General features: G+C 50.6%; 1 protein-coding gene across 17 annotated transcripts in view; it reads left to right on the top strand.

Moving 5' to 3' along the window:
• Stk32b (serine/threonine kinase 32B) overlaps window positions 1-13,086 on the top strand; it is a 332,979-nt gene that overhangs the window by 233,785 nt on the left and 86,108 nt on the right. For all 17 annotated transcript variants that reach the window (XM_087187328.1, XM_013073058.3, XM_004847305.4 and 14 more), the window contains one exon: window positions 985-1,022. In XM_087187328.1, the coding sequence (XP_087043454.1) occupies window positions 985-1,022 (38 nt within the window). The remainder of the gene's footprint in view (window positions 1-984; window positions 1,023-13,086) is intronic.

The following is a 13,086-nucleotide window of genomic DNA, read 5'->3' as shown; positions in this document are numbered from 1 at the left end:
ATCCGTGTTTCAGCGCAGAGCTTTGGCAAGTGCGTGCACATTTGCAGTAAGCCAAGGTCCTACGTCACCTTCCCTTCCATGCTGGCCTGTGCCCCACCTTCCTTCATGGTGCCCAGCATTGCTCCCCCCCCCTTTAAAAGTGCCACTTGGAAAGATGGGCATGGTGGCACACACTTGTACTCCTAGCACTCCAGGAGGCTGACACAGAGGGATCACAAATCCAAGCCCAGCCTGGGCAATTCAGCAATCTAGTGAGGGCCTGTCTCAAAATAGAATATTAAAAAAAGGATTAGGGATACAGCTCAGTGCAAAGGCCCTAGGTTCAATCTTTAGTATTGGAAAAACAAAATTTTATAAAGTGCCACTTGGGAGTAGGGAGGCCTATTGCTATAATGGTGACACGGGCCTCTGATTTTGCCACATAGACCACTGTGTGAAATGCTCTTCACAGAGGGCCAGAGAGTAAGAACTTCAGGGCTGCATGGTTACATCAGTCCCTGTTGTATACTCTTTGCCACTTTTGTTCATTTGTTTGTGAGTTACTTTGTTTTTACAACCTTTTAAAGATATAAAAGCGATCTAAGCTTACAGAGCATACACACAGAACCAGGCGGGGGTCTGGATATGGCCAGAGTGTGCTGTCCTCTGACTCCCTGTGTTCCTGTGTGGGACAAGGCAACCTCATAGCAGGCACGTGCCTCAGCCAACTGGCACAGACACCATCTAGTCTCTACTGGAACAACAAAATAAAACTGCGGATGTATATGTCAAGAGGTTCTTGGATACTTAGAGCAGAGATGTCAAAAATTCAAAATATTTAGGAAAAACAATAGTCAAGCAATCTGCCTGCAGTTCCAGACCAGAAAAGAAAATGTTAGCATGATGACTCTTCTGCCCCATCTGAGACCTGGCAGGGGCAGGCATCAGGGTCCCCTCAGCAGACCCCAGGAATCACATGGCCCACTTCTCTGTTTTCTCTTCCAGGGACATCAAGCCGGACAACATCTTGCTGGACGAGCACGGTAAGCCCGTGGGGGCTCCTTGGGGACACTGCAGTGGACAGCATGGGGTTCTGGGCAGCGGGTGGCCTGGTGAGCTGGTCTAGGGCTGGCAAGCAAAGCCTCCCTCTGTTCCCATCCTGGAGGGTGGGCATCAGGCCGAGTTGAGTTCCTCTGAAGGTTTGGCCTCTGAAGTCATTGCTGTTCATCCCCTGCTTTGGGGACTGCAGGGTGCAGTGGGGACAGGTGTGGGAACCCCAGGTCGCTCACTCATGACCCTTTGGAATCTCTCTGATCCTCAGTGTCAAGATGGGGAAGTGGTGCTCCATTTCCGGGTCCCCTGGTACCTTCTCAGGTTGGCTTAGAGGTCTGAGTGGGCCTGAGACCTTGAGTCTCCACTGCTCCCCCAGGAGGGCAACACGGGTGCTCTCAGGACCACATCTTGGACAGTGAGATGCCCTTGGTAGGTGTCCCAGGCAGCCCTGTCCTACCTCAGTGAGCTAGTCCTCCAGGTTCTGTGTTAGATTCCGGGGTTTAGTGCTTTGGGTTCTGCTCTGAGGTCCATAGGAGCCACAGAAGAATAACTGCCCAGTGGGGTTTAGAGCAACCACTGGAGTTGACGGATGGAAAAATGGACCAGGAAGAGCAGATGAGCCCCATCAGGAACCAGGTGTGTCATCTGCTAGGGCCACCAGAGCAAATTCCCTGGGGACCTGGGGTCTTAACCCACAAATATTCACTTCCAGCACATCTGAGATTCAGGAGTCATTGAGGGGCAGGGGGCATCTCTTCCCTGGGTCCTCACACGTGTCCCTCTCTGCAGCCTGTGACCTCATCTCCTCTTCTTCTAAGGTCACCAGGCAGATGGGACCAGGGCCATCCTTGTGACTTCCTTTTAATGTTTCAATTAAACAACTTATCTCCAAATGCAGTTACATCCCAAGGTGCTGGGGGTCTGGGATCCGTATCCCCAAACATGAATGTAGAAGGAAGACAATCCTAGGCAGAACAGAGGACAAACAGGAGAAGGGGTGGCCCCGGGACCCAAAAGGCTCCCCTGGGTCTGGCTCAGGTCACTGGGTGGTGCCCACAGAGGGAGCTCACTCCAGCTATGGCAAAGCAGGTCTTCTAAGGTACTCGGCATTCAGTGGACCAGGGAGGCATCCTGACGGCCACTTCTACTCCTTCTACTAACAGCTCCCACTATCATTTTCAGACTTTCACCTACATATGAAAACCACCCAGGGATTTTCTCCCAAGCCAACCAGGGATTTCCTGGAGCTCACAGAAGCACCTGGGCCAGAGGTCAGGTGAAAACTCACATCTGATATCTCCGAGCTGATGACAACACAAGGAATGTGACTTTCAGGTCCCTCCACAAGAATTTAATTCTATGCATTCATTTTGGGTGGTCATTCAATTGGAGTGCTCTCCATTGAGTGAAATGCTACGCCTGTTCCCACATGGGTTACAGGTACACTTGCAATGGCATCTACCACACCTGCTGTAATCCACTCTCCAAGGCCGTGTTCAACACCGGGAACTCCCTGCTGCTATTTAAAGGCCCCATCGTGGGGCTTGTTAAGTGTTGTCTCAGAGAACAAGCTGGTGAGCCTTGTTTCCAATGAAATATAAACAGCATTAAATATGAGGTGTGATCAAAATATATACTGAATGTTTAAATTCTAAAAATGTATTACATGAAGCCCCCTCAGAATCCTCCCCCTCAGTTCAAACACACTCACCCCACTGGTCCTGCTACTTTCTAAAGCAGTTCAGGAAGTTCTCTTTCCTCAGTGTCTTTATAAGGTGTGAGCAAAAATACACAAATGCTGCTGCCGAGCACCATCCAACGGAAAGGCAGGCTTGTAAAAACAAGGCGCGGTGTCCTCATCCACCTTATTCGCTGGAACTGGCATCTTGTGACTTCTGGCTCTTCCTCAAAGTCACAATGACCATGAAAGGGAAATATTTTGAATGGATTGAGGACAGTGAGGTGTCCGTGACAGTGCAGCTAAAGACACTCATGAAAGAGGACTTCCAGAACTGCTACAGAAAATGGCAAGAACATTAAGTATGTTTGAAGCAAGAGAGACGATTTTGAAAGAGATTCACCGCAATGTGTCTTTTATTGCAATACAATTTTTCGTAAACATTCCCTGTATCTTTAATCACACCTTTTAAACTCATTAATGTTCTATTCATCATGCTCAGCCCGCTAGTTACACAGTCCCCACATCCCCACGGGCCTCTCTGCTCCATGGTGTCTGCCAGCTTCCTGCTCTTTCGGGGTGGATGTTCAGTCTTAGGACGGGCACAAGCAACAGCCCGTCAGCTCCAGGTTGTGGGGTGAAGGGTTCAGGCTGGGCCCAGCTGGTCTTGGCTGGATTTGCTGCCAATGGTGGAAGCAGCAGGGACCACAGGCATAGGTGAGCTCTGGGTCTTTCCCCACACGGTGATAAACTGCCGCAAAGACTGGCACAGAGGGGAGTCAGCACCACAAGGGAGGCATTGTGTTGGGCACTGTGTGTCTCCAGTTCAGAGCTCCTTGGATCTTATTCCCATCCTCTTCCCTATTCCAGAAATGGTCCCTGCCTTGCGGTGGCAGACCTGCTATCAGCCAGCATTGACCTGTGGTTGAATGATGAGCAGCCTCTGTCCCCAAGGACCCCCTGCTCCGGGGTGACAGTTCCCAGGATACCTGCCCATCACCCACCGAGCATCAGTGGGACCCCAGCTCTCCCCCAACCCTCTTGCAGGCAGGGCACTGGGACTTTTATAGTTCCCAGGTCATTCTAAGCCCTCACACAGGGCTGATGCAGGGACAGAAACCTGAACAGGTGTGTGGCCTAGCAGGACCCGTGCTGGGCACTGGGAGGGCAGAAGGCACGGAGGCCGGGACAGTGGGGAAGGAGGGCTTCCCCGGTAAGACTCGTCCATGTTGGATCCTGAGCCCTGGGGGTCCACAGAGCCTCACCGAAGCCCAGTCCCTCCCCACCACCTTGCAGGAGCACTGAGGGAGATCACAAGCTGAGCCGGATCTGGACAGCTGCTAATGCAGGGGCTGCACCCAGGGCATGTTCGTTCCCCTCCAGTATGGGCCCTGGCTTTTGTTTTCTGCATTCTGCTGCTTCAGTGCTGGGGCCTTGCTGACCCCTGCCAGGCCTAGCCAGGCCTCGAGCTGGGAGGAAACAACTCCCAAGCGGTATGCTCTTCAGACACAAGCCAGCCGACTCAGAGGCCCCAACACTGGCTGTATGTGGCTCTACTTTGGGCCATGGTGCACCTGCCCTGACACCCCTGTGCTGAAATTGTCCTAATTAGCCGATCCCAAGCTGCTCACCCTGCAGGCCCTGTCCTTCCTGCAAAAACCACACCACGGCCCCTCCCCTCCTGACCCCCCCTGGGGCTCCCTGTGTGGCCCTTCTCTGAACCGTCTGCCTCCTTTTGGAACTGCAGCCATCCACCTTTCCAATGGTGACTGGCCCCTGGTCTGCTGGCCTTCCTGCACCTCCAGTTTCCTGTTAATACACTCAATCCCAAGACGCTCGTTAACTGGGCTTGTTTCACGGAAGCACCCCCCCATCTGTTGTTAGCACTTGTGGTGATAAACTTGATGACTGCGCCCCTGAATGGCCATGGCCAGCAGCATCAACACCACTCCTCCCTTGTCAAAACATTCAATAGGCTGTTCCCTGCCATGCCAGCAGGAGGAGACTCCAAGAAGTTTTAAAACTGGGCATGTGTTGTTGACAGTGTATCAGATCTGGGAAGTGGAACAGCCAAAGGGAAGGGGGGAGCCCCAGACAAGGAGGGCAGACATGTTTCTTCCAAGTCTCAGGAGCCAATGGTGAGCGCTATCAATCTAGAAAGGGCTCTAAGAGTTTGAGGACAAAGATAGAAGTGGGTTTAAACTGCCCCAGGTGACCTTGGAAGGCTGGAAGGCTGCTGGGAATGGAGTTTCCACCAGAGTGCTGTGCAGGGGAGGGTGCTGATGTCCTACAGACCCAGTATGTGAGACTCAGGGGCCCCAGTAGCCACCCCTGTGTTCCCTAAAGTTACCATGACAAAGTCTCACAACTGAAGGCTGAAGCAGCAGCAATGTTCCTTCTTGCTGTCCAGAAGTCCCAGGTCAAGGGTCAGCAGGACTCTGCTCCCTCTGGAGGCTCCCAGGAAGCACCTGCCCCAGGCCCTTCTCCTCACTTCTTGTGGCTTCTTGGTCCATGGCAGTACAAACCCAGTCTTCACATCCTGTTCCCCCTGGGGGCAAGACTATGGCCAAATTCCCCTTTGTTCCAAAGTCACCAGTCAGATCAGATTAGGGGCCACGCTATTCCAGTACGACCTTATCTTAACTAATGACATCTGCAGAGTTATGGTTTCTATCTAGACGTTCCCCAATAGCCTCGTACACTCATAGGCAGGGCTTTTGGAAAAGGATTGGACCAGAGGAGTCCAGTGGCTAAATTGTAATTAGAAGATGGAGCCTGGTCAGAAGGTGGTCACCGGGAGTGACCTGGAAGGGTTCGTCTCTCCTCCCTTCTCTCTGCCTCCTGGCCACCATGGCCTGAGCAGCTCTCCTCCCCCAGCTTCCCACCAGGCCCTTCCTGCCTTGGACCCAGCCAACCATGGACTGAAACTTCTACAGACCATGAGCCAAAAGAAATCTTTCCTCCTTTAAATCATGGGGTCAGTATTGTGTCCCAGTGATAAGAAAGTGACTAAGACATCCCGTGATTCTATTTCCAAATAAGGGCATATTCTGGATTTCAGTATATGAGTGGGAGGGCTGCCTTCCTTCCCCCATGAGATTTGGATAAAGAAGAAAACACGGGAGTGGCTGACAGAGCCAAGGTAACCTCCCCGGGTAGGGAACAGGGGAAGGGGACGTTACCAGAACCTCTGCAGTGAGTCCTAGGCTCCTGCGAGCCATGGCAGCACACAGCGAATTACAGGAGAGGTAGAAAAATGAGACTGAGAAGAAGCTGAGCTTTGGGTCTGATCAGTGCTGCTCTGAGCGTCAGAGACGCAAGCCTCCAGTTTACCACATCGGGAGAAACAAAGGTAACAAATGACTTGCAGAGAGTTCAGTACATCCAAGTAAATAAGTTGTAACAATCCAAAAACAAAGAGAAACTGAGTAGATGTTTGTTCCTCCCTGGATGTTCTCAGCTCCCAAGATGTTTCTTGTCCTGAAAAATCACAGCATCACTGGATCATTGAGGTCTCAGCTGTGACCAGAGGCCAAAATGGAATTATGTCTCGAAATTTCATAGCTGGGCTGTAGGCAGGAGAACTAGGATAACCAAATGATTTTACCCTAAAATTATGTAACATTGCTCCCAACATCCTTGCTGCTGATAGAGGCTTGGGTTTGTGTGAGGGCCAGAAGAGGCTCCGACCCCAGGACAGGCAGCCCCCTGGTGAAGGACAGCTCCCCATAGAACGTGTGGCTGGGACCCTGTGCACTGCTAAGGGGACCTGGACACAGCTGAACTGAGTGAGTTTGCTCACCCCAAATAACCACTGTGTCGTGGTCAGAATGTCTGCATCCCCCAAGATCAAATGTTGAATCCTAACCCCAGGCTGATGGTCTTAGGAGATGAGGACTCGGTGAAGCGCAAGGGCTGAGCCCTTGGAAAAGAGTCCCCAGAGAGCTCCCTCACCCGTGCACTGGGTGAGGACAGCGTGAGAAGGTTCCTGACAGCTCTGCCTCACCAGACACTGGCTCTGGCACTCTGACCTTGGCTCTCCCAGGCTGTGGACTGAAAGAAATGCAGGTCCGTGGTTCATAGGCCTCCAGCCTGTGGGAGTGTCTGTCACAAATGCCTGCCCTGGCCCAGGCGGTTCAGTGGAGTAAGAGGCTGGCTGTGCGCTTCCCCCAGATTCTGTGTGTGGGAGCCACAGTGAGTGTGGCAGCTCTTCCTCCCCTGTTCCCTCTGGTGCCGGCCCCTGATTCCAGCTCAGGCTCAAAAGGACCGTCCTAGGGCTCAGTGTTCCCAGGCTGCCCTGGCTGCATGAGGCACAGTTCCCTGGAAAGGGCAGGTTACCTGTACTGCAATGGGCAGAAAGAGTGATCCTGCCACCCTGTGCCCTGGGCAGAAGTGGTGCCATTACTAGGCCACCCAAGAGAAAGGGCTTGGTGAGGCAGAGGGCTGTGGGCCAGAGGAAACCTGCCTGGGCTCAGAGTCCAACTCTGGGACCTTAGCAGGACAGTCAGTTCCTCAGCTGCTCCTGTCATGAAAGCTGACCAGAAAGTGCTTCAACCATGTCATGTCTGGAGCCTGCTCCCCCTTGGATTCTCTCCCGGGAAGGTGAGAGCATCTCATCAGCAGAACCTAAACCTGGCGGAGAGCTGAGCTGCAAGAGAGTTAGGGCAGGAGGTTCCTGCTGCCCTTGTGACACAGGAGGTAGCAAAGAAAGGGGTAGGAGAGGATGTGAGTGCTGAAAGATGCTGTCAAGGGTGGCACCTGGTAGAATCACTGTAGAGGAGGTCATGGTTAGGAAAGGAAAACTTCACAACTGCTATCTATTTCATTGTGATGAACAGGATTGAGTCAAATCGCATGCCCAGCACAGCCAGGTGGACGGGAAGTGTATCAGTCAGGTGACAGGGCCCTTGGCAGTAACCCACTGAGGCAGAAATCTAGTTGCATGGTTTCGAGAGCCACAGAAGCAGGGAAAAGGTGTGAGGAACTCAAACTTTCTGAGCTCCCTCAAGGCTCTTGCAGGCGGGTGGTCTCCACAGGGCATGAGCTCAGATAGGGTGCAAATAAAGGCAGGCTTTGTGGGGTTGCAGTGTGTCCAGAGGAGAGCACCGGAAAGAACAGGGACAGGAGTGTCCCTGCCAAATCTCACCAAAGGGGCTACAGTCCCCTGCAGTGTGGACCTGCATAGCTTCCATTTTATAGTTTACCTGTGCACCGGGGCAGCCTAGAGCAGATAGATTTTTCTCCAGAGCCCTAGGTTCCCATCTCATGACCAGGACACAGGAAGAACCCCAATCCAACAGAATAGAAAGAATCCAACAGAACAGAAAGAATCCAACAGAACAGAAAGACCCCCTTCGTTCTTTATCAGACAAAGGCTTGTTCGCAAACAGCCAGTCCTGCTGCTGGAAGCCAAGTGAAGCTCGGATAAGCTTGTGATGGAGTTTGATTGGATTTCTTTCTTCTTTTTGTTGTGGTTCTGCGATAAGTCCGCTGTGATTTCCATGAAGATAAGCGGGAGGCAAGGGTAGCTCTGCACGATCCCGCATGGAGGATGGGCGGCCAGCGCTCCAGGCCACACAGACGCCTCAGAAGCACAGCTATTTTTAGCATCGAGTGCAGGGGAGCTGGGGACACTGGGACCGTGGGCAAGGCAGCTGGGCTCACAGCTCTGGTCCTCCCCTCCCTCGGGCTTCCGGTTCCTTCATTTCTCCAGCACCGCGCTGACCTCGGGCTCAGGCATGATGCAGACCCTGTCATGCAGCTGAGTCACAACAGACATTTGTGCGAGGGTTCCTCCAAATTCAAGTGTGACGCCAGAGGACGCTGTGGAAGCAGACTGCTGCCTGTGGGTGTCCCGCCCGAGCTCCTGGCCTGTCCCTCTAGGGGGCGCTGTCTCTGTGCCCATCCCACGGACTCCCAGGGGCGCCTGGCCCCCATCAAAGGGGCTTCCAGAGATCAGATCTGGAAGGAATCCACTGCGCCCAACCAAGGCCGCCCACTCAAGGCTGACTGTCCCCTTCACATCCCCTCTCCCGCTGTGGCCTGGTAGGTCCCAGGCCACCAGGCCCTCGTCCATTTGATGAACACTTCTTCGCGGGATGCAGCAGGAGAGGGGAAGGGAAGATGCTCAGTGGACCAGGGTCGCCGTTGGTGGATTGAAGAGCGACCTGGGAGGCTCCGGGTGCTCCCTCCCAGATCTGCGGAGAAGTTGCCCCCGTCTGGGGTATCATGAACAGATTGCAGCCCCAAAAAGAGGAGTGTGGGAGCTCACCCTCTGTCCTCCTCCAATCCGTGACATCCATAACTGACCGGGGTTCAGAGTCTGTGGGCTCAACCCCGCCTCCCCTCCAACAGATAGTAAGTGCTCAGCAAAGAAGGGCTGCATAGACGAAAAAAGAACACGGCTCCTTCAGCTACCTGGTGTCATATTTTTCACACTCAGAAAATAACCCAACTTTCAGCTCCCTGTGGTGACAAACCTAACACTAGCCTGGACGATTATAAAATCATGGAGAGAGAGCCTGGCTCCAGCCATCTGAAAAAGTGACCTTGCTACAGTCTTAACCCAGAGTGCAGTCCACTCCTGTGAGCACCATGACATCTCTGTGAGCATAAAGAATGAAGGAAGCCAACAGGCTTTGCTGGCGAGGCTTTTTGAGTTCAGTCTTTTATTTGGGTGGTTAGTTGGTCAGTCAGCAACCCCTCTAGGAGTCAGCAGAAGAGCGGAGCCTGTCTTGGTCCGTCCCTGCTGCTGTAACAAAATACCCCAGCTTGAGCAGTTTACAAAGAACAGAAGTTTGTCTTGGTTCTGGAGCTGAAAGTCTCAGATCAAGGCACCGGCAGATTCTATGTCTGATGAGCACTGTGTGGGTGCACAGCAGCATCACGGCACTGTATCCTCACCCAGCAGGGGCAGGAGGGCAAAGGGGCCACACTGGGAGCCTCTTCATAAGGGCTCAAATCCATTCACAGGGCAGAGGCTTTGTGGCAGAGGACTCCGCCTCAAGCACTGTTGCGCTGGCAGCTAAAGTTCAGAATGGTTCTGGAGGGACACAAACACAGAAACCACAGCAAGGACTCTCACCAGCACCAGCCATGCACCCACTGACCTGACTTCCCCTCCAGAGCTCCGAGGAATGTGTCTGCTGAGAGCCGCCCAGCCCACAGCATTCTATCAAAGAAGCCAAACAGACTAAGTCACAGTCAGATAAACCACCCTGTGTATTCGAGAGTGAGCTTCCTGTGGGCAGAAGTACTCGAGCACAGGCTAGCTATACATCTGTTAGTAATGTAACTCTTGGGCCAGGTTTTAAAGGGTAAATGCAGGTGATCGGGCAGAGAGGGATGTGTATTCTAAATGGCATCAGACAGAGGCTCAGAGGGGAGGGGAATCTCTGTGCAAGAGAGAAGCATGTCAGAGGACGGGATGTGGAGTGTGGATTATCAGCTATCCATACTTTCCTAGAACTGTGCTAATGGGTACTGCACAATGCCTGAGTTAGATGTGTATGGGAAGCAAATGGCCTAGCAGTCAGCTCTGATTTGCACATGTGCTGGCACATTTCCATCCCTCCAAGGAGGATCTCAGGTCACCTGAGTGGACCCTCACGAGGATGACCCTAGATGAAGCAGAAAAGGTGCACCCTTGGCCCATGGATAGTAAGTTACAGCAACACCTATCCAAACCCGAAGGGGAGTGTTTTCCAAAACCAGATGGAATTTGTCTTAGGTTCATTCAGAAGAGTAAATACCTGAGAACTCCCAAATTACATTGGAAAGAAAAGAGAGCCAGGGGGCACCAACCCTAACAGTACACGAGCCACACGACTGTTGAGGTTAAACCAATATAGCACCAGATAAACAGGACCGCAGAACACAAGACAGCATCCATAAGAAGACCCAGGCGTATGTGGGGCTGGATACGGAATGGTCACATTGCAAGTTATCGGGGATGGATGAAGTTCTAGTAAATGTTGGCACAAGTGGCTGTCCATTTGGGAGAAATAAAAATCAGAATTCTATCTCATACCATAGACAAAAGTGTTGCAAAATTTAAATATAAAAGGTAAATTGTGTAAGTATTATAAGAAAATATAATCTCTGACTATGTAAAATCTTAGGGTGGAGGCCTCTGGAAAATGGAAAGTTATAAGAAAAACAGCACTTAGAAACTAGAAATTAATGCAAACAATATTGTTTGCATTTCTAAACTACATGACAAAAGACACTCTAGACAAAGTCAAAAGAAAAGCAACAGGCTTAGAGAAATATCAGCATCATACATTGTAGGGAACAGGGGAAGGGGACGTTACCAGAACCTCTGCAGTTAGTCCTGGTCTCCTGTGAGCCACGGCAGCACACGGTGAATTACAGGAAAGGTAGACAAATGAGACTGAGAAGAAGCTGAGCTTTGGGTCCGATCAGTGCTGCTCTGGGCAGCAAAGACAAAAACCCCTAGCTTGCAGCACCTTTTATTCAGTACATCAGGAGAAACAAATGTAACAAATGAATAGGTAGATTTCAGTACTTCACAATGGGATAAATAAGGTGTAACAAAAGACTGGGTGGGGGTGGCCGAAATCTAAGAACAATAAGGAACTATGCAGATGAAGATTTAGTTCCTCCCTGGTGTCTCCCGCAGGTGTGGTCTTGTCCTGGAGATTACAGCATCTGGGGATCCCTGAAGTCTCAGTTGTGACCCGAGGCCAAAATGCAATTATGTCTGAAATGTTGTAGCTGGTCTGTGGGCAGGAGAACTAGGCCTACTCAAATGATTTTTCCCTAGAATTATGTAGCATTGCTCCTAACAATACATAACAGAAAAAGGTAAGTGTATCTTGTACATAAGGAGCTCATTTAAAACTGGCCAAGGTCCCACACAGGAAATCCGTGGTGGAAGCTGATCACATCAAAAGTGGTGGGCTCCTCAGCATGGAAACATCATTTCCCACCACCTGAGTTGTACCACCAAAGATTACTGACAACAACTAATGCTAGTGAAACTTTGGAGAAATGCACTTACATTCTGTTTATTGTACCATGAATCACAACTTTTTGGAACATAATCTGTATACCCTTGATCTCCACTTCTGGGAATTTATTCAGTTGGAGTAAAAGAACCAATGCTTAAAGATACATCTAAGACTGCTTGTTGCTGCATGTTTAATAACAAGGTAAACAATTCAGCAAAAACACTAGAAACAGACTGACTACCCACAGCATCAAAGTGTTGCATAAAATAGGATACAGTGGTACAGTGGAACACTTTGCAACTTCAAGTCCACAGTTTCTTACTTGAAATTCCTGGGGGTAGATACGTTTTCCCAATTCAGAATTTTTCAGATTTAAAGTCATTTATATTAAATAATATACAATGGTAACCTCAGTTCATGAACTTGATTCTTTTCATCATTCTGGTAGCAAACTGAGTTGGATGAGAACCAAATCAAATTCAGTGGTTTGGGTCAATGTTGACCTTATGGGGAAATTTGATTCGGTTCTCGTCCAGTTTGGTTTGCGACCAGAATCATGAAGAAAATTGAGTTTGTGAACCAACGTACCATGTGTATCATAATTATAATAAAAACAATATGTGTCTAACATACAATGTGTACTAATATCTTAAAATAATGCATACTCTGTATTATGTAACACTCCATAGGGACTGGGAGGTGTACCGTGTTAATTTAAAAAGCATTATGATTTCTACAGTAAAAAATGTGAAAGTCCACAAAAAAGTAAAACTTCAGCTCACGTTTTATCCCCTAATTAATTGTAGGGGAAATGGATTTAGAATAAACGAGGACCGTAGTGGTGTGGTTTTGGGTGTGGTTTGTGCTCCAAGAGTTCATGAGCAGGTGGCCTGGTGGCAGCATTAGGGGTGTTGGAACCTGTGAGATGTGGGGTCCATCAGAGCATGGTGAGGGTGCTGGGGCATTCCCCTCAGAAGAGGTTAATCCTGCTCTCACGCAGTGCCTCCGTCCCCACAAGAGCTGACTGTGACCAGAGAGGGATGCAGGGGACAGCCTTGCTCTCCTGCTCACCACGTGGCCCCCCGCAAGCATGTGCTCCTGCCAGGAACCCACCGCTCTGCCATAACACAGCCAGGGCCTCCCTCCAGGGGTGGCAGAGACAGATGAGGTCACCTGAGCTTAAATTTTAAGCCTCCAAACCTATAAGCTAAATAAACCTCTTTATGTGTGTGCAGCCCGAGGTATTTGTTAGAGCCACAGAAAATGAACTAATCCACAGCATAGTGGACTGAATGCCTCACCGACATCTGTGTGCACTAAGTTGCAAAGATGTCCTTGAACATAGCCAAGTGCAAACATAACTTTAAGAATGACTCCTGGATACAATCTCATTGTTTAAAAACA

Source organism: Heterocephalus glaber, unplaced genomic scaffold (assembly GCF_053883595.1).
Source record: "Heterocephalus glaber isolate CG9 unplaced genomic scaffold, H.glaber_assembly_v1.0 deba00001509, whole genome shotgun sequence".
Taxonomy (NCBI): Eukaryota; Metazoa; Chordata; class Mammalia; order Rodentia; family Bathyergidae; genus Heterocephalus; species Heterocephalus glaber.
Note: the sequence above shows the minus strand (reverse complement) of the source record. Positions and strands in the feature narration are given on the sequence as shown.